Source organism: Convolutriloba macropyga, chromosome 10 (assembly GCF_964194025.1).
Source record: "Convolutriloba macropyga chromosome 10, txConMacr16.3, whole genome shotgun sequence".
In the NCBI taxonomy this organism is placed as follows: domain Eukaryota; kingdom Metazoa; phylum Xenacoelomorpha; order Acoela; family Convolutidae; genus Convolutriloba; species Convolutriloba macropyga.
In genome coordinates, this window is record NC_134477.1 from 13595364 (window position 1) to 13618518 (window position 23155).

Consider the following 23155-nt stretch of genomic DNA (forward strand, 5'->3'; position numbering starts at 1 on the left):
TGTATTGGATCCTAAGCTACCTGCTGGATACCTAAGGGGTTTTAACTTGTACATATCAAGAGTATTGGTGAAAAAAACTTGTGTATTGGATCCTAAGCTACCTGCTGGATACCTAAGGGGTTTTAACTTGTACATATCAAGAGTATTGGTGAAAAATAACTTGTGTATTGGATCCTATGCTACCTGCTGGATACCTAAGGGGTTTTAACTTGTACATATCAAGAGTATTGGTGAAAAATAACTTGTGTATTGGATCCTACGCTACCTGCTGGATACCTAAGGGGTTTTAACTTGTACATATCAAGAGTATTGGTGCAAAAAAACTTGTGTATTGGATCCTAAGCTAACTGCTAGATACCTAAGGGGTTTTAACTTGTACATATCAAGAATATTGGTGAAAAATAACTTGTGTATTGGATCCTAAGCTACCTGCTGGATACCTAAGGGGTTTTAACTTGTACATATCAAGAGTATTGGTGAAAAATAACTTGTGTATTGGATCCTAAGCTACCTGCTGGATACCTAAGGGGTTTCAACTTGTACATATCAAGAGTTTTGGTGAAAAATAACTTGTGTATTGGATCCTAAGCTACCTGCTGGATACCTAAGGGTTTTTAACTTGTACATATCAAGAGTATTGGTGAAAAATAACTTGTGTATTGGATCCTAAGCTAACTGCTAGATACCTAAGGGGTTTTAACTTGTACAGATCAAGAGTATTGGTGAAAAATAACTTGTGTATTGGATCCTAAGCTACCTGCTGGATACCTAAGGAGTTTTAACTTGTACATATCAAGAGTTTTGGTGAAAAATAACTTGTGTATTGGATCCTAAGCTACCTGCTGGATACCTAAGGGCTTTTAACTTGTACATATCAAGAGTTTTGGCGAAAAAAAATTTGTGTATTGGATCGTATGCTACCTGCTAGATACCTAAGGTGTTTTAACTTGTACATATCAAGAGTATAGGTGAAAAATAACTTGTGTATTGGATCCTAAACTATCTGCTGGATACCTAAGGGGTGGTTTTAACTTGTACATATCAAGAGTATTGGTGGAAAATAACTTGTGTATTGGATCCTAAGCTACCTGCTGGTTATCTAAGCGGGTTTTAACTTGTACATATCAAGAGCATTGGTGAAAATATTTTGTGTATTGGATCCTAAGCTACCTTGGGGTCACCTAAGCGAGTTTTAACTTGTACATAGAAAGAGAACTGGTGACAATTTTATGGCACACGTCACCGAACAAAGTGGAGTGCAAAGTGGTGAGCGACGTGGAGAGTAAAATGGAGTGCGGAGCTTGGAACATAGTTGAGAAAAAGGAAATACTCGGTTAGTCTTTTTACAATTTGCACCCTTTCGACCAGTTTTTTTTGGGTTTTTTATTTCAAAACTCTCCTCTTATTCTCGTGAAATTTCATCGACAGCTTCAGATGTTGCTCACATTTATATTTTGTTTGTTGATAAATTTATATATATTGGGAATTAGTTTTAACATCTTGTCTGGAGTACCAAATTTTGAGATAAACAGTCTGAAGAGTAGCAGGAACTGTACTCGCTTGACGCTAGTAAACTCCTTGCCTCCTTAACTTTGGCAACCCCAATGATTGAGAAGCGGACCTTGCTGGTTTAGAGAAACCCCATTGCGAAAATTAGACGACACCAGTTCACAAACTTTTAACACGCACCACCATTCACAAACACTCACTGAGTTCAATTAGACACTTAGATCAGTTGTAGGGTAGATTATGACAGATTGCTACAATCGACACAGATGATCTACAGAGGTAAATATGAACATGTCCCTAATTTTTTCGAGACAAAGAGGAGTTTCTGTTTGGCAATAAACACTGGCTACTTTTTCATCTCCATCTGATAGCGCGGAAGTTTTTTAAACACTATGGATTGAAGGTACTGAGGACGAAAATGACTTAGATATTAACTGATCAACTGCTTATATGGGAGGCTCGGAAAGACTTATACTAAGGATTGAAGGTACTGAGGACGAAAATGACTTAGATATAAATTGATCAACTGCCTAAATGGGAGGCTCTGAAAGACTTATACTATGGATTGATGGTACTGAGGACAAAAATGACTTAGATATAAATTGATCAACTGCCTATATGGGAGGCTCGGAAAGAATTATACTAAGGATTGAAGGTACTGAGGACGAAAATGACTTAGATATAAATTGATCAACTGCTTATATGGGAGGCTTTAAAAGACTTATACTATGGATTGAAGGTACTGAGGACAAAAATGACTTAGATATTAATTGATCATCTGCTTATATGGGGGGCTTTAAAGACTTATACTATGGATTGAAGGTACTGAGAACAAAAATGACTTAGATATTAATTGATCAATTGCTTATATGGGAGGCTTTAAAAGACTTATACTATGGATTCAAGGTACCGAGGACAAAAATGACTTAGATATAAATTGATCAACTGCTTATATGAGAGGCTTTAACAGACTTATACTATGGATTGAAGGTACTGAGGACAAAAATGACTAAGATAATAATTGATCAACTGCTTATATGGGGGGCTTTAAAAGACTTTTACTATGGATTGAAGGTACTCAGGACAAAAATGACTGAGATATTAATTGATCAACTGCTTTTATGGGAGGCTCTACAAGACTTATAATATGGATTGAAGGTACTGAGGACAAAAATGACTGAGATATTAACTGATCAACTGCTTATATGGGAGACTCTAAAAGACTTATACTATGGATTGAAGGTACTGAGGACAAAATTGACTTAGATATAAATTGATCAACTGCTTATATGGGAGGCTCTAAAAGACTTATACTATGGATTGAAGTTACTGAGGACAAAAACGACTTAGATATTAATTGATCAACTGCTTATATGGTGGGCTTTAAAAGACTTATACTATAGATTGAAGGTACTGAGGACAAAAAGGACTTAGATATAAATTGATCAACTGCTTATATGGGAGGCTTTAAAAAACTTATACTATAGATTGAAGGTACTGAGGACAAAAATGACTTAGATATTATTTGATCAACTGCTTATTTGGGGGGGCTTTAAAACACTTATACTATAGATTGAAGGTACTGAGGACAAAATTGAGTTCGATATTAATTGATCAACTGCTTATATGGGAGCTTCGAAAAGACTTACACTATGGAATGAAGGTGTGATGACTAAAGTAACTTAGATATAAATTGATCAACTGCTTATATGTGAGGCTCTAAAAGACTTATACTATGGATTGAAGGTACTGAGGACAAAAATGTCTTAGATATAAATTGATCAACTGCTTATATGGGAGGCTTTAAAAACTTATACTATGGATTGAAGGTACCGAGGACAAAAATGACTTAGATATAAATTGATCAACTGCTTATATGAGAGGCTTTAAAAGACTTATACTATGGATTGAAGGTACTGAGGACAAAAATGACTAAGATAATAATTGATCAACTGCTTATATGGGGGGCTTTAAAAGACTTTTACTATGGATTGAAGGTACTGAGGACAAAAATGACTGAGATATTAATTGATCAACTGCTTTTATGGGAGGCTCTACAAGACTTATTATATGGATTGAAGGTACTGAGGACAAAAATGACTGAGATATTAATTGATCAACTGCTTATATGGGAGGCTTTAAAAGACTTATACTATGGATTGAAGGTACTGAGGATAAAAATGACTTAGATATTAATTGATCAACTGCTTATATGGGAGGCTTTAAAAGATTTATACTATGGATTGAAGGTACTGAGGACAAAAATGACTTAGTTATTAACTGATCAACTGCTTATATGGGAGACTCTAAAAGACTTATACTATGGATTGAAGGTACTGAGGACAAAAATGACTTAGATATAAATTGATCAACTGCTTATATGGGAGGCTCTAAAAGACTTATACTATGGATTGAAGGTACTGAGGACAAAAACGACTTAGATATTAATTGATCAACTGCTTATATGGGGGGCTTTAAAAGACTTATACTATGGATTGAAGGTACTGAGGACAAAAATGACTTAGATATAAATTCATCAACTGCTTATATGGGAGGCTTTAAAAGACTTATACTATAGATTGAAGGTACTGAGGACAAAAATGACTTCGATATTATTCGATCAACTGCTTATTTGGGGGGGGGGGCTTTAAAACACTTATACTATAGATTGAAGGTACTGAGGACAAAATTGAGTTCGATATTAATTGATCAACTGCTTATATGGGAGCTTCTAAAAGACTTACACTATGGAATGAAGGTGTGATGACAAAAGTGACTTAGATATAAATTGATCAACTGCTTATATGGGAGGCTTTAAAAGACTTATACTATGGATTGAAGGTACCGAGGAAAAAATGATATAGATATAAATTGATCAACTGCTTATATGGGAGGCTTTAAAAGACTTATACTATGGATTGAAGGTACTGAGGACTAAAATGACTTAGATATTAATTGATCAACTGCTTATATGGGGGGCTTTAAAGACTTATACTATGGATTGAAGGTATTGAGAACAAAAATGACTTAGATAATAATTGATCAACTGCTTATATGGGGGGCTTTAAAAGACTTTTACTATGGATTGAAGGTACTGAGGACAAAAATGACTGAGATATTAATTGATCAACTGCTTTTATGGGAGGCTCTACAAGACTTATAATATGGATTGAAGGTACTGAGGACAAAAATGACTGAGATTTTAATTGATCAACTGCTTATATGGGAGGCTTTAAAAGACTTATACTATGGATTGAAGGTACTGAGGACAAAAATGACTTAGATATTAATTGATCAACTGCTTATATGGGAGGCTTTAAAAGACTTAAACTCTGGATTGAAGGTACTGAGGACAAAAATGACTTAGTTATTAACTGATCAACTGCTTATATGGGAGACTCTAAAAGACTTATACTATCGATTGAAGGTACTGAGGACAAAAATGACTTAGATATAAATTGATCAACTGCTTATATGGGAGGCTCTAAAAGACTTATACTATGGATTGAAGGTACTGAGGACAAAAACAACTTAGATATTAATTGATCAACTGCTTATATGGGGGCTTTAAAAGACTTATACTATGGATTGAAGGTACTGAGGACAAAAATGACTTAGATATAAATTGATCAACTGCTTATATGGGAGGCTTTAAAAGACTTATACTATAGATTGAAGGTACTGAGGACAAAAATGACTTAGATATTATTTGATCAACTGCTTATTTGGGGGGGGGGGCTTTAAAACACTTATACTATAGATTGAAGGTACTGAAGACAAAATTGAGTTCGTTATTAATTGATCAACTGCTTATATGGGAGCTTCTAAAAGACTTACACTATGGAATGAAGGTGTGATGACAAAAGTGACTTAGATATAAATTGATCAACTGCTTATATGTGAGGCTCTAAAAGACTTATACTCTGGATTGAAGGTACTGAGGACAAAAATGTCTTAGATATAAATTGATCAACTGCTTATATGGGAGGCTCTAAAAGACTTTTACTATAGATTGAAGGTAATGAGGACAAAAATGACTTCGATATTAATTGATCAACTGCTTATATGGGAGCTTCTAAAAGACTTACACTATGGAATGAAGGTGTGATGACAAAAGTGACTCAGATATAAATTGATCAACTGCTTAAATGTGAGGCTCTAAAAGACTTATACTATGGATTGAAGGTACTGAGGACAAAAATAACTGAGATATTAATTGATCAACTGCTTTTATGGGAGGCTCTACAAGACTTATAATATGGATTGAAGGTACTGAGGACAAAAATGACTTTGATATAAATTGATCAACTGCTTATATGAGAGGCTTTAAAAGACTTATACTATGGAATGAAGGTACTGAGGACAAAAATGACTTGGATATAAATTGATCAACTGCTTATATGGGAGGCTCTAAAATACTTATACTATAAATTGATGGTACTGAGGACAAAAACGACCTAGATATTAATTGATCAACTGCTTATATGGGGGGCTTTAAAAGACTTACACTATGGATTGAAGGTACAAGGACAAAAATGACTTAGATATAAATTGATCAACTGCTTATATGGGAGGCTTTAAAAAACTTATACTATAGATTGAAGGTACTGAGGACAAAAATGACTTAGATTTTATTTGATCAGCTGCTTATTTGGGGGGGGGGGCTTTAAAACACTTATACTATAGATTGAAGGTACTGAGGACAAAAATGACTTCGATATTAATTGATCAACTGCTTATATGGGAGCTTCTAAAAGACTTACACTATGGAATGAAGGTGTGATGACAAAGTGACTTAGATATAAATTGATCAACTGCTTATATGTGAGGCTCTAAAAGACTTATACTATGGATTGAAGGTACTGAGGACATAAATGTCTTAGATATTAATTGATCAACTGCTTATATGGGAGGCTTTAAAAGACTTATACTATGGATTGAAGGTACTGAGGATGAAAATGACTAACATATAAATTGATCAACTGCTTATATGGGAGGCTTTAAAAGTTTTTACTATGGATTGAAGGTACTGAGGATGAAAATGACATAGATATTAATTGATCAACTGCTTATATATGAGGCTTTAAAAGACTTATACTATACATTGAAAGTACTGAAGACAAAAATGACTTAGATATTAATTGATCAACTGCTTCTTTGGGGGGCTTTAAAAGACTTATTTTATAGATTGAAGGTAGTGAGGACAAAAATGACATAGATATAAATTGATCAACTGCTTATATGGGAGGCTTTAAAAGACTTATAATATGGATTGAAGGTACTGAGGACAAAAATGACTTGGATATTATTTGATCCACTGCTTATTTGGGGGGGCTTTAAAAGACTTATACTATGGATTGAAGGTACTGAGGACAAAATTGACTTAGATATAAATTGATCAACTGCTTATATGGGAGGCTTTAAAAGAATTATACTATGGATTGAAGGTACTGGGGATGAAAATAACTTAGATATAAATTGATCAATTGCTTATATGGGAGGCTTTAAAAGACTTATACTATGGATTGAAGGTACTGAGGGCAAAATGATATAGATATAAAGTGATCAACTGCTTATATGGGAGGCTTTCAAAGACTTATACTATGGATTGAAGGTACTGAGGACAAAAATGACTTAGATATTAATTGATCAACTGCTTATATGGGGGGCTTTAAAGACTTATACTATGGATTGAAGGTGCTGAGAACAAAAATGACTTAGTTATTAACTGATCAACTGCTTATATGGGAGACTCTAAAAGACTTATACTATGGATTGAAGGTACTGAGGATGAAAATGACTAACATATAAATTGATCAACTGCTTATATGGGAGGCTTTAAAAGTTTTTACTATGGATTGAAGGTACTGAGGATAAAAATGACATAGATATTAATTGATCAACTGCTTATATATGAGGCTTTAAAAGACTTATACTATACATTGAAAGTACTGAAGACAAAAATGACTTAGATATTAATTGATCAACTGCTTCTTTGGGGGGCTTTAAAAGACTTATTTTATAGATTGAAGGTAGTGAGGACAAAAATGACTTAGATATAAATTGATCAACTGCTTATATGGGAGGCTTTAAAAGACTTATAATATGGATTGAAGGTACTGAGGACAAAAATGACTTGGATATTATTTGATCCACTGCTTATTTGGGGGGGCTTTAAAAGACTTATACTATGGATTGAAGGTACTGAGGACAAAATTGACTTAGATATAAATTGATCAACTGCTTATATGGGAGGCTTTAAAAGAATTATACTATGGATTGAAGGTACTGGGGATGAAAATAACTTAGATATAAATTGATCAATTGCTTATATGGGAGGCTTTAAAAGACTTATACTATGGATTGAAGGTACTGAGGGCAAAATGATATAGATATAAAGTGATCAACTGCTTATATGGAGGCTTTCAAAGACTTATACTATGGATTGAAGGTACTGAGGACAAAAATGACTTAGATATTAATTGATCAACTGCTTATATGGGGGGCTTTAAAGACTTATACTATGGATTGAAGGTGCTGAGAACAAAAATGACTTAGATATTAATTGATCAACTGCTTATATGGGAGGCTTTAAAAGACTTATAATATGGATTGAAGGTACTGAGGACAAAAATGATTTAGATATAAATTGATCAACTGCTTATATGGGAGGCTTTAAAAGACTTACAATATGGATTGAAGGTACTGAGGACAAAAATGATTTAGATATTAATTGATCAACTGCTTATATGGGGGCTTTAAAAGACTTATACTATGGAATGAAGGTACTGAGGACAAAAATGACTTCGATATTAATTGATCAACTGCTTATATGGGAGCTTCTAAAAGACTTATACTATGGATTGAAGGTACTGATGACAAAAATGACTTAGATATAAATTGAACAACTGCTTATATGGGAGGCTCTAAAAGACTTATACTATGGGTTGAAGGTACTGAGGACAAAAATGACTTTGATATTAATTGATCAACTGATTATATGGAAGGCTTTAAAAGTCTTATACTATGGATTGAAGGTGCTGAGGACAAAAATGACTTTGATATAAATTGATCAACTAATTATATGGGAGGCTTTAAAAGAATTATACTATGGATTGAAGGTACTGGGGATGAAAATGACTTAGATATTAATTGATCAACTGCTTATTTGGGGGCTTTAAAAGACTTATACTATGGATTGAAGGTACTGAGGACAAAAATGACTTAGATATTAATTGATCAACTGCTTATATGGGGGCTTTAAAAGACTTATACTATGAATTGAAGGTACTGAGGACAAAAATGACTTCGATATTAATTGATCAACTGCTTATATGGGAGCTTCTAAAAGACTTATACTATGGATTGAAGGTACTGATGACAAAAATGACTTAGATATAAATTGATCAACTGCTTATATGGGAGGCTCTAAAAGACTTATACTATGGATTGAAGGTACTGAGGACAAAAATGACTTAGATATTGATTGATCAACTGATTATAAGGGAGGCTTTAAAAGACTTATACTATGGATTGAAGGTACTGAGGACAAAAATGACTTAAATATAAATTGATCAACTGCTTATATGGGAGGCTTTAAAAGAATTATACTATGGATTGAAGGTACTGGGGATGAAAATGACTTAGAGGTAAATTGATCAACTGCTTATATGGGAGGCTTTAAAAGACTTATATTATGGATTGAAGGTACTGAGGATGAAAATGACTTAGATATAAATTGATCAACTGCTTATATGGGAGGCTTTAAAAGACTTATACTATGGATTGAAGGTACTGAGGACAAAAATGACTTAGATATAAATTGATCAACTGCTTATGTGGGAGCTTTAAAGACTTATAATATGAACTGTTTTATGACTCTAGTTGAAAAGTTTTCTTCATTCCACCAAACGGTAAATACTTTATAGAATTAAAGCAGAGACGAAAAAAATCACAAAACGTAAGCTGTAAGTTTTACAAATTTAGTTTTCTTCACTATCTGAGTCTATTATCACTACTCTTCTTTTCTTTACTCTTTCTACATTGATAGATTCATCGTCTGATATCAGCTCTAGCGTTCGTTTTACACTATCCATACTTGTTGATGTTCCGGTTCGGTGGATGGATTGCTTTTGTGTTGAAGTGTTAGTAGAAAGATGAATTGGAGATGTTGGTCTTAGGTCGAGAAGACTAGGCAACGAACCTAATTCAATGGCCTGGTCGTCTATGAAAGAACATTTTTCAAGCTCTCCTTCACTCTCTTGTTGAGTAAAGTTTGCAAAATTGACAATATCATCCTCATCCTCACTGTACTCACGCTGGTTAAAACCCGGATCAGGTGGTGACCAAGCTTCTGGAAGTTGTGTGTGTTGAGTAATCGGCGGACTGTGCTCAGTAGTTGATTCGGCAAAGTGAACGTTAGTCTCCTCATCATCGCTTGAACTCCAGTGAGGATCACGAAGATTTTTCCATATGAACATTTCCTCTTGTAGAGCGTGATGGCCGTACGTTAGTGTAGTGATCATATTGTCCAAAATATAGCGTTTGTCGTCATATCCAGAGAGCGATTTTTTGTTACAATTAACTGCATCAATTGATGTTTGCTGGAAGCAATTCTTGTGTTGACTAGTCTTACTGTTTCTCTACCGTTGAGCACTTGCTTGTACAATTCATGAGTCATCTTACTGCAAGCATCCTTTGTGACGCCTTTGGCTGACTGCTTTGCAGATCCTAAAATTTCTATTTTTGTTTTTGAGCCTCTTACACCTTTCTAAAATTTTTTACGCTTTCACCAGTCTTGCTCTGTCTCTTACACGTTATAGGAATTAATCTTTTCTTGTTCCCGAAGACAAATTTAAATGTATACTCACCATCCGCAAGTTTGATGGAGTATAGTTTTGGTTTGAGGCCCACAAACTCCGTGATCAGTTTACCACCCATCTCATCCTTGAACTTTAGTTTAACCCGGGCATTGCCACGGTCATGGAGCTCACGGTCGCTGGGGAAGTTGGAGAAGTCAAAGAGATCTTTAAGAGCAGTTTTTTGTCTCAGTTCGGCGTAAAAGTCATTAGATCTGATCTCGTAAACGAATGAGTCTGTGTCTGAGTGTAACAGTTTACAGTTGAAATGTTTTTTCATAGTATTATAGTGAAAGTCAAACATGAACTTCTTGGAGAGATCCAGAATACATGCACCAACGATTGTTGGTTTATCCCAGAGAATTTCAGTTTGGTTAAGGCTAATTGTTGCCATATCTTCACTAAATATTTTGAAAGATTTCAGCTGTGGAGTGCAAGTCCACTTGAGAGCCTCATCTTCACTACGGGCTAATTTCACCTTGATTTGATTCCTCTTCCCCTCACATGTTTTTTCGATGGTGCTGTTGACCATCAGTTTATAAAAATTTTCCTCAAATTTGTTTTTTGCCCAACACTCCTTGTCTGATAGCTGATGTGTTGTCTGTTGTAAATGGTTTTTCCATAGACTCGTTTATTGTACTTGTCTCATCTATTGAAACTTCAGTTTGTTGCTCTGTATCCTGTTGCGAGGAAGGGGGGCTGATGGTGACTTGTTTCTTTGGAAAAGCGATATCTGCTTGGCTGGGTTGTGAACATCTTTGTTGCTGAGTAATTGAGATATATGAGGTTGATCTCTTGTATACATCTGCTTAGGTATTAACACAAACTCTTCAGTATGCATTTTATTCCAGTTACTCAATGCAGGGTAATGCTATGAGTTGAATGAGATTGGTGCCCGAGGGAGATTGAATAAAATTTAATCGTTCCGTTTTCCCTATTTTCCTGTTCGAAAGTTGACTCAGAGTTTTCTCAAATTTTTTCAGTTCTTTTTTATTGACTGGAACAACTCCAGAGAGTACGTTCATCCCACAATCACTCAGAAACCGAATGAAGTTGCTGTCTCTAACTCGTTTGGATTCATTGATGGAGTTCTTGTTTGTGCTTTTTGCCCATTGCTTGAGCATAAGCAAGTGTCTCTTTTTCATGCGTAATTGGTGTAACAACGGCTTCCTCCGAAGGAATATAGAAAATTGATGGTTCGGGGCCAATCAGTTGAGATGAAAATCGTAAGCCTTGACTTGTTTTCGGATCCAGGTCAATGATTAAATGTCAATAGGGCTGAGCTGTTGCTAATTTGTATTGGTCCTTGAGTAATTGGAGACAGTTCAATTGTTTTCCAAGGTATTCAATCTGTTGAATGTCACGCAGTGATTTGAATAAAATTATATGAGTGGTGTTTAGGTCAATTGTTCGTGACCACTTGCTCTGTTGAAACAAATTATGCTTAACATAAATTACGTGAAGTCTACGATGACGTCCAGATGTAGCTATTTTCACGAATTCCTTGTCGTTAAAAATTTTCCTCGCATAAGTCGTCGTAAATGAGCGGACAATCCGAAAGCTTCTTTGTTATATCCAATCCTGAATACTTGATGAACTCAATTTGTGTTATTTTTCGTTGCATAGATGTAAATGTGTCCTGGAACTCTTTGTAGAAGTAATAAATTTTGGGAAACTCAGGGTAGAACGAAGAACTTTGCAACATGTTGAACATTAGGTCAGTTTTCCCACAACCGCTTGGGCCTACAACCGCCATGAAGATTCTATCGTTTTTGAGAATGACTTTGTTCATAGTTTCGGATTTGGTAGAATATAGCCAACTAGACTCGAAAGCAATGCAATCCAAATTGACTTCTCCTCACAACTTTCCGATATCAAGTATAGCATGGCGAAACAGAGACTTATCATGAGTACTATGATACTCACTTGAACAAAAAATATAATCTAAGATCGAGGGACTGCGTTTTTGGAACAGCAGCGCCATGGGGGTCTCTCTCGGTTTCCATCATCAAACACTAAGTTTGTAATACCCTCATCAATTTCATCTTTTACAACTCGGTTTGTCATCTTTCAAATCAATACCAGGCTAGTGTTTTGAAATGTGTAAAACGGTAAAATGACTAACTTTTCAAAACTGGCTTTCTGTTGTAGCTCGAATGTGATTGGCTGGTTTAGTACACTTTACATGTACTCATTGGGCGCAAAGCACTTTGAAGCTAGTAAAATATGAGGGGGAATTTTTTTAGTTTAAAATTCCAAAGTACCCTCCCCATGTAGTTCAAAGCCAGAATATATACATGTTTACTACATATGTACCTACAATTAATTTAATATGTAAAGTAAGCGTACATAGCGGATATACAAATATAACCTCAAAGATTTTATACACCTTTGGCCCAGTGGTAAGATATCCGCTTCCCATGCACCAGATCTGGGTTCGAATCCCGGTGGGGCGAAAATCCTTTTGCAAGTGCCCCCCCCCCTCTATGTCCCCCTAGCCGCTATCATCTACTACTACTGAAGCCAAACTTATAGAGGAGAAATTCTGTAAATATATATACATCAGAGTTGAAGTTAATCTCTTGCAAAATTACTAGACAGTTATTATCGGCAATTTACTAGAAATAAAAGAAAGAAGCGATCAGTGAATCCGAAAATCACTTTTTTTGCCCTCTCTAGCTGGTTACAGCATTCGAAACAATTTTTTTTATTAAAAATTTTTACTCCAAATTATTTTTAGAAGAGCAAATTTTTAATAGCAACATTTAATGCCGAAAATAAAATTTGGATATGACAAAAAAACTGGACGAAATTCTTAATGGTCATTAAAAAGGACAATTTGGAACTCAATATTTGGGTTACATCTGACGAAAAGTTCACGTCAAATCACTGGAATGCAATAAAATTTTTTTAAAAAGGTCCTCAACATGTATTTTGAAAAAAAAAGTCCGCTGTAACACCATTCTGTTAAAAAAAACTGTCTAAGACCAGCACGCTCAAACAATCAACGAGCGCATGAATAAAAATTTCTCCTGCTATGCAAAAAAACAATTCACAGGAGTTTTCTTAACTAAATACTAGTCTTATCCAGGGTGAGGTTATCAACCCAAGACATTTATTGGTCAGATGGACTTAGTCGTGGACAGGGGTCGAGACCGACCAGCCCGAAAACTGGGTATTGATCAGACTCTGACCACACTTGGCTAGATCAAACAGATCGAACAAACTCTTACACAGACCAGTGGCCACACTGAACAGATCCTAATCAGACCCTTGGCCAGACGGTTCTAGGCATAGGCCAGACCAAACAGACCAAAATATTGGTATTGGCCAGACCTAACGGAATAAACATTTGGTCATTTTTCCCGACCATTGAGTTGGGTCGCACGGAACCCCTTGCCTGCGACCCATGTTATTCTTGCTCATACCTGTCTTGGATTGTGGACATTGAAAACAAAGCACTTCCAGTACAAAAATTCTGTAGGAATCCCTTTGATTTTTTTAAAACCAGAACTCCACGACGTAGCTACGTTCAGATTAGAGCGTAGCGTTTTTGGTCTCACCGATTTCAGTTCATTGGAGCTACCCATCCAAAGTGTCTTATTTTCCAATTCTTATTCTTATTCGCTCTTTACATTCAAATTTCATTTGATTAACAATGAAAATTGCCAAAAAAATAGATTATAACCAAGTGGTATTTTATCGAAAATATTTTAAGACAGTTCGCTCAATGGAATTTAGCAGCTTTTGAGTTGTAACTCAGAACTAGTTTTGATGTAACTGTTCTCTAAGCTAACCTTATTATAGGTCTACTGGTGCCCTGATTGTAATCAAGACTATCTTGCGCTAGAATGCATAAAAAATTTGAATACAGTAAAACTGTAGAAAAATCAAAAAATTGAGCATGGTGTTTTTGTTTAATAGCCGCACAGCGATAGCTGAGGCTATTATTGGCCTTCTCTTGGTTTTTACAATTCAAAGAATTTGAATTGTATTGGGGCGCTGTCTTTTTTTTTAAGATCTGTTCACACATTTTCATGATTTTTGAAGTCAAATTGGAGTAGTGATTTTGGTCACGCCGAAACAGGAAATGGAGTGAAAAAGCGAGTGGTTTTGCGGCGTGAATTTTTTTCACTCTAATTTTAAAGTAGAGTTAGAAAACGGTGTTTGGACAAAAATTCGGTTTCTCGGTAGTGATTTTTTGTTCACATGCGGCAATTTCACTCTGATTTTTACTGTTTTTTCGATTTTTTGGATCGGATTTTTTTCTAAATGGTTTTCTCAACCCATTCACAGCTCATTCTAGGCCTAGGTTTTTGTTTGAATTAAATTTTCATTTCTCGCTATTGGTTTTTTTGTTCACGTGCGGCACTTTGATATTGGTTTTCTGTTTTTTTCTCATTTTTGTTCTGATTTTTTTTCAAAAATGACTTTCTCAATTTTTATCATAGTGTATTCTAGGTCTAGTTTGTCTGTTTAGTCAATGAAAATTCTTTGAATTGTACGTCAGGACTTGTCCTGCTATGTTTTTTTATTTCGTCGTCATGATTTTTGTTACGACCATATGACGTCACAGCCATTTTTTGTTCATTCGTTCATGCAATTTCAACTGAATGGCATGTGTGACGTCATTTTTCGCTCTTAGTGGAGCGAGTTTTTTTGTTCATGCGCGTGATTAAATTTTTGGTCACACTTGACTTACCTCACTCTCAAAAATGACTTCCTCACTTTGAAATTGACTTTTATTTACTTTAATTCAAAGAGATAAGGTCAAATGGGTGTGTATCGCTCTAAATGAAGGTTATTTGAGATCAGCTAATAGAGGCAGCAATAACTTATACAGATTTTTAATCAAAATATAACAGATCAGCCTTCAATGAAAAGACGAATTTTTTTGGTCTGTCTTTTTTACTGTTTTTTTTAGACTGCCGATCAACGAATCTATTGCGGCTATTTTCTGGCAATATGCCAGCTATGTTTTCAATTTTAAGCTTAGAGCAGCTTTACAGAAACTCCAATTGCCTCCAATATGCGCTGGAGAATTTTGATAATTTACAATAGAAGTATTTTTGCGCTGGTTTCAACGATTGGAACAAAAACTTCAATTGCTAAGACCAAAGAAACGGTCTAAAACTCGAATTTTAAATTGTTGACGCTACCATGAGATTCATAAAGTTCTCCGTCAAAAATATCACCTAGATGTCAAATTCCAGAATCAAGTTCAGCGTGTGTCAGAAGATATAAAAATCCGTCTTTGTGAGCTCAAAAATTTTGTAAAAGCGGCGCATTGAAGAAAATCTAACCGACAAAGACTTCCAAGTTGATCAGCTAGCACAAGATAGTTATCTATTTACAAGATATATATCTCAATGGAAATTTTTCCATATTTCTGTATGATTTCGTTACGTGTTACAAAAGTCCGTTGTCAGACAAACAAGATTGATAACAACTCAGAGAATCAAAATAGCAACGTCCCGCTCTCTTTTTTCATGAGAACTAGAAGAGGAAGAACTGGAGAAGTGTCTTTCTTAAATCAATTTTGTTGAAGTTAACTTTGAGCAAGAAATATAAAGAAAAAAAGGTAATGGTTTAACTGCTGAGTAAATTTGAAGAAATCAAGCTGTTTTAAAAGCGTGTTCAGTGTGATTTTTGATAATTCTCTGAAAAATGCGTCAGTAACAATTTATTTCTTTTCTTGGCATCATTCTCTCAAATTTGCTTTAGAATTTTTATATGGTCAAAGTCTACTATTACTGCGCTGGATTTTAATACTAATAGAGGACGTAAAACTGTCTGAGGAGATCAACTATAAAATTTTGCATAACAATTAGTCACCAGTTTTAAGTAATGATCTGAGCATGAAAGCATTCATAAAACGAAACGTTCATTTTTGCTTGTAGCTTGTTAATACATCTCCCATGATGTACTCTTTTGTAAAGAGTTTCTTCGACTAGAAAAGGCTATTTATACGCATACACGCATACATACATACAAAAAAACCCGGGCCGCGGAATGCTTAAAATATATGTGGTAACTAGCGTTGGTTGGCGCGATAGAAAATTCGCCGGAATTTTCTTTTAGAAGTTTTCAGCGAAAGCGTGGATATAGAGACATAAATTTAACGCTTTCATTGCAAAATTAGGTACAAAAACTGTGGTGAATTTTCTAAATTTTCGGCGCTAGTTACTGTTTATCTTAAACAATTTTGCATTTCTAATCGTAGACCTCACACAATTTTGCGTTTCTAAGCGTCGATCTTACATTGTTTAGCGTTGCTAAGTGTAGATCTTGCATAGCTTTGCTTTTCTTAGCCTATATCTTGGCATTGTATACGTTTCTTTGCATTGTTCTCACATTTTTCAACGCTTCGACCTCTGTCGTTGAGACTGAATCCACCTCCTGAATGCTCTTCGCTTCTTTTACCACTGTGCCACTGTATCTCTTAGTTTACTTAGGAACATCAATCTGTATAAAACGGAATTAAACATCAAATTGCTAATTGTGGATCATATATAATGATGGTGTTTATAGGCAAAGATCTTAAATAGATTTGCATCTCTAAGCATAGATCTTACATAATTTCGCCTTTCTGAACACAGAAGAAACATAACTGTTGCATTCGAAAGCGCACAACTTTCGTAAAAACCACGCTTCGTTTTTAGCGTTGATCTTATGTATTTTGAAGTTTAACTTGTCTTTGTGAACGGTCTTACATAAACTCAATTTTTACGCATTAGCTACATATTTTGGTTCAATTTAGCGTTAATCTTATATTAATTCAATACCCAAAATTTTGCATTGCTCTTACATAAACTAATGTTTAACCTGGAGTTAATTTTGAGATTACCCAGATCTTAATAGTTCTGTTTACGAATTGTCGGGGTTCCATGGCCTATTGTTAATTTTCTTTAAATTTCAACATGTACTTTATTTTTCAAAAATTTTTCTTTAGCTTTTACAATTGAATGCTGAGTGTTGAAAATGATATAACGAGGTGTTCTACGCCTAACTAATCCTCTCAACAGCAGAATTGGCAATTTTTTCCAAAAAAAATCGATTTTCAATTTGAATAATTTTGTTAAACGAAATGATTTTTCTGTCGTTTTAATGGTTAAATTAAAATTCTGAGAGAAACTGCATCTAATTTTTTTTGCTCGATTAGACATTTAATGCACCAGAAATGTAAGAAAAAGACAAGTTTCGTTGGAGCACTTTTTTATTTTTGTTTGAACATTTGCAGTACAAAGCAAGCTTTATGAAACACTTCCATTCTATTTAGCAGAGCCAGACCACACTTTCTAGCTAATTCGATCTTTAAATTTTATCTGTGAAAAATGATATATGACAACTGATTTATATCAGTTCCATGATCTGTATCTCCAAAAAACGCATCATTGTATCAAATATGAACTTGACAGAACAGTTAGTTATGCAACTCTAAAATTGGCTGAGAAACATTTCAGATAGCACAATTTTCCCAATTCGAAACTTCAATTTTTTATATTCTTTTTTTTTTTGTGTTGGGTGAGTATGATAAACAAAACCTCCTTTCCTCTTAATTAACAGCCGGCACATAAATCTAAAATTTTTAAAATATATGTGAAATTAGGTTTTTATGAAACTTAATTGGTTGCAGAACTCAAAGATACATTAAATGCAATTATTAAGTACTAAATACTTGTAATATCTAAGATATTTTAATTAAGATTAACGCAAAGTTTAATTGTTGAGAAATTAAAGTCTTAAGTGTTTAAGATGAATGCTATTTTTGATTAAATTTTTGTCTAATTTCTTTAGGAATTTATTTATTTTCTTCTTTAGCTTTCTTTATCATTTTTCTGATATATCAAAGCTTTTCGAAATGCATTGACCACACTTTGAGTTGGTTCAATTCTTCAAAATGGTAGGTTTTTCTGTAGCTGAAGCAAGTTAATTTATGACTTTACAAAATCCTTAAGTTATCTTTCTTCGAACAATAACTTTTATTTCAGAACGTTACATTTTTGTTTCGAATATTGTACTTAAACAGTAACTTAGTTTCAATTATATCGTTATTAAAAACTGCTGGCAATATTCAAGTTCGAAAGGTCATTTGAGATTTCCAATAGCATCCCTCTTCCGTTTTCAGACTACACTTACACTGTTCCTACCCACCCCCCCCCCCTACCTATCCCAAACTCCCACCTCCCCCACAACACACACACATACATACATACACACACACCTAGCCCCCTCCCTCAAATAGTCACCCGCCTCCTGCCCCGACCTACGCTTTACCTATCAATCCTGTTGTGTAAGACGAGTTCTTAAAGTTAAGCGTTGAAGTTATGTAAGATCTACGCTCAGAAACCCAAAGTTATGAAACTATGAAAGGACAAGGCTAAATTAAACGCAAAACTATCTAAGATCTACGCTTAGAAATACAAAATTTGGTACGATCAACCCTAAAAAAACGCAAAATTATTTAAGATCTACGCAAAATTATGTAAGTTCTACACGCTTATAAACACAAAATCATGTACGATCAACGCTAAATTAAACGCAAGATTATGTAAGATCTCCGTTTAGAAAAGCAAAATTGCGTAAGATCTACGCTTAGAAACGGCAACACTTTCTTTTCAACGCCTCTTGCGTAGATTTTTACATATTATCAACGCATTCACCACCAAACTTATATAGTTTTGCATTTTTTAGCGTTGACACCTCGAACATTAAAAAGGGTACAAAATCCAAGTAGATGACATGCATGTGGACAAAACCTGTTGGTTTTGTTCTTTGACACTGTCGTATTTGACAGAAGAGCTGCTCTTAGAAGAACTGCCTTTGGAGGATTCATTGTCATGTTTGTTGTCTTTCCTCTTCTTCTCACTCTTTCCACTTTTTCCACTCTTTCCACTCTTGTCAGATAAAGATGGGTTGTAAAAAGCACTTTTGTTAGACATAGTTTGCTTGATACCCTAATCGAGAACCGATGTTAATCTTGCAAGAATTTCTAAGCTGATGCTAACCTTGCAAGAGCGATACAAGATTAGCTGCAGCTTGCAAATTGTTCAACATCGAATCTTGTGTAGGGTAACACAGGTAATCAATCGCTTAAGATAATCTTTCTTCTTAAATAATTAATAACAAAATTTACGAATTTTTCAGAACCTGGGGGGGGGGCTATTTTGAAAATTGTAAGTTGGCAAGTTGGCAACTGAAAATCAAAATTATCAGAGGTCAAATTAAGATTTTAAGTTGTCAAGTAAACGCTTGTCAAGTTTTAATTTATTTGAAAACATATACTTTGATGTAACTTTGGACGGGAACATCACGGGAAAATATCATAATCTTATTGAAGTCCCCCCCCCCCACCCTCTGTCCTCGTGATACATGCTCCAAAACTATGAGTAATAATTGAACAAAATAACCTGATGTTAGCAAATCATAAAAGACTAGATTAGGAATTTCTTAAGCTGTCGTAGTTAACAACACTGTGCATATGTCATTAAATGTCAACTACATCACCTGTATGCAATGTTAACAATTACTCTAACAGAACTGTACATAGTTTTAGTGGTACACTATAGTGACTTTGTGGTTCTCTAAGAGGAGTACTCAAAGAAGTACAAAAAAGATTGTGCGTTAAGTTCTGTTAGTAAATCTTGTTTGTAGGCCTTTGTTATTATAATAGTTTAAACTTCTCGACTGTGTGAACTTCAGCAACTGGTTTCATGAAGTAATCAACTTGCTCTGTATAATATAACCTCTGTCCCCAAAATTTTCTTCTCGAGTGAACATTTCCATCAGCTTCGTTTATTAATAATTTTATTATATAATAATAAAAGGCGGCTCGGTAATGTGCGATGGCACATAAGGTTCCGACCCCGTTCATCCACAATTTTGGCATAATTGTCTACCAAATTGAGAACAGATAGAAAAACCCAAAAATTATTTTTTCGGGAATCCCAAAAAACCCAAAAAAGCTCAAGTATTTTTCAAAAAAATTGTGTATGAACGATAAGATAGCCTCCAAAGCAAATAACTCAGTAGAGTAAAAATTGAAGCATTAGATTGCTGTGATATGCCAATGTTAAGAAAGCGAGTCTAGACGAACAGCGAAATAAAACAACAAACATTAATTACATCAAAAATTTTATGTCCGTTTCAAAAAACAAAATTTAATAGCAAACTCAACATACCGTCAGAAAAATCTAAAACCAAACAAAAAAATTAAAAATAACCAAAAAAAGATATGGACCAGTCCATAAAAAAGTTTGGTAGCAAAAAGACAAAAAAGAACAAAAACAGTTAAGTTGAAAAATTCGCTTACTTTTTTAAAACAATTAACTTCAAAGTGATGAAAACCATTAAAAATCAAGAAAATATCCCAAAGGTTTATGACTAGCAAGGCGTCTATAGAAGGGTTTTAGGACCTGTCCTTAATCATTTTTTAAGCGGCTAAAAGGAACAACAAAAAAACAACAATCAAGAACTCAATTGAAACTTGCCAGAAAACGCTGTCAAAACCGTCAAACCATATTTTGGCCCTCAAAATATATTTCATTGCGCCTTCTTCACACACCAATAATGCGGTATGTGACCATCTATTAGTGAGACTAGGTAATAAGTAGACACAAAAGAGAAAAGGGCAAAAGTATGTAATAATTTTGTTTTTTTTTCGAAACAAAATTATATCCAAAGGCATGAAAGACATTAATTACCAAACGAAAAATGCGTCTACGAATAGAACGTCAAATATGACAAAAATCAAATTAAATTACACTTTTGTGAAAAACCGGTGTCAAATCAGTAAGGTCATAACTCATTCCTTAAAAAAATAGGTTTTGGGACATTAATTCATTTTGACAACTTCCCTTGACACCCATAATTTTGTATTTGATCTGTAATTAACGAGATTAGGTAACAAAAAGAAAAATAAAAAGAACAAACTTGCGAAATTAAAAAGCGTTTTTTAGTTTTGGAAAACGATTGTTTTCTAAGTCATGAAAGCCATCAGCTATCTACTATCAGCAGAATATTGGCTCATCTATTTTTCCATAAAAAGCCAGTGAAACCTATTACTATACAGGAAATTTCATACGACCGACAGGACAAAGTAAAAATGACAGTTAAAACAAAACTAAAAAACTCACTTAATTTCTTCAAGAAAGAACTGCCGAGGCCGTTAAAACGATAATCTATATCTTGCAAGATTTCAATTTGTTCAATTGTGTTTTATTTTGTACGCTAATAATGTGATATAAGAACTGTCAATAATGTAATAATGTGACTAGAAAACTTGAAATTTGGCTAATATCTAAAAACAAAAAAAAATCTGAAACCTAGTAGTATCACAGCCAGAAAACAATAAATTCAGGCTTGAAGCCGCAATCGAGAAAAAACTAAAGTCAGTAGAAAGGAGAAGCATTCTTTCCTTGCTGACACTAAGCTACAAGATGAACAAATTAAAAAAAGAGGAAAATTTCATTATGCCCTTATTTGTTTAAAAAACAATTATTTTTAAAAGTTGAAACATACATAAACTTTCAACTAAATCCTGAATGCATTAGTTTGGAGCTGCTTAGGAAGCCAATTGGACTTATCACTCGTAAGCTTATATTTGATATGTTCTGTTCTTTATTATTAAAAAAAGTCTTTTTTTCAAGAAAAGACCGACTGATTACAATCTGAATTCTTTTTGCATTGTAACAGTCAAAGATTGGTCCAAAACTAGCCCCCCTAATGCTCATTGTCTGTTGGGAACAATTGATTTTTCGAATGTTGTAGATGTAGATAATTTGTTATTTGAAAACTCAAAAAAAAAATTCTGCAATTTTGATAATCAACGAGTACAGTTAGTAAAAAACGGCGAAGTTTTAATTACAGAGCACTCTCAGCGGAAGTTGAGGTAGGCATAGCCCCCTTCTGCGTCTAAAAAGATTGTATTATTCTTGTTTGGTAGTTTACTGCCGGCAAATTTAATCAAAGTGGACTAAAGTAGCTTATTTCGTGGTGTTTTTGATGAAAAAGGCTGAATTTTGAAATATTTATCCAGAGTTTTGACCAAAAAATTATATCAGAATAATTAACAAAGCTTGTCTTTTGAAAAAATCAACGGAACTGTTCATAAAATTTTTAACAATTTTTAGCAAAATTGACGAAAACTTAGGCAAAAATTTCGCAAATTGTGAATAAAAACAACGTGGAGTCTCTCTACTTTTCTCAGAAGTTTAGGCCTCGATAACAAATTGTAGAAAAGCAAAATTACAAAAATCTTTTTAATTCCAAAGTCTACACAGGACGAGCTTTCTAATGATACCAGTCTCAACTCTCTACGATTAATATATCGATCTGCGAAAATTGACTGAACAAAAAAAAACCAATTGAGTATATAGTTCCTCCCCTTCAAGAGGGGTTGGAACAATAATAATTTCAACTTAAGATATAAATAATATTTCGAGTTTATCTGGTGTCCTAATCAGCTTATCAAGTAGAATTATAGTTGCCCATAACACAATAATTTGACATAATACAGTATTGTTGTAGGAATTAAACAACAGTTTGATTTTTAAGAAGCAGGAGTGTGTTAGATCAAAAAATATCCAGCTCTAGTTATCTATCCTATATAGTTTCTATTCTATTATAATTTTCTATTTGAAAATCTAATAATATTTTTGTAATGAATTCTATAATATTAAAAAAAAAATTTGACTGAAATCATATTTTAATAAATTTTTTTACCATTGGAAAAATTCACGTTCTTACACAAGCTTTTAAATCCATTGTGAGTTGTTTATCCTCCTTGA

The 23155-nt window shown here is 34.1% G+C and overlaps 1 protein-coding gene across 4 annotated transcripts in view; it reads right to left on the reverse strand.

Moving 5' to 3' along the window:
• Nucleotides 1-19869, reverse strand: part of LOC142348299 (uncharacterized) — a 146959-nt gene extending 127090 nt beyond the window's left edge. For all 4 annotated transcript variants that reach the window (XR_012760719.1, XM_075399596.1, XM_075399597.1 and 1 more), the window contains exons 1-2: nt 19778-19869; nt 19127-19324 (exon numbers count right to left, since the gene is read on the reverse strand). Coding sequence is in view for 3 of the 4 variants with exons in the window: in XM_075399596.1 (XP_075255711.1) it covers nt 19127-19309 (183 nt within the window). In the remaining variant the exon portion in view is untranslated. The remainder of the gene's footprint in view (nt 1-19126; nt 19325-19777) is intronic.
• Nucleotides 19870-23155: the final 3286 nt, after the last annotated feature.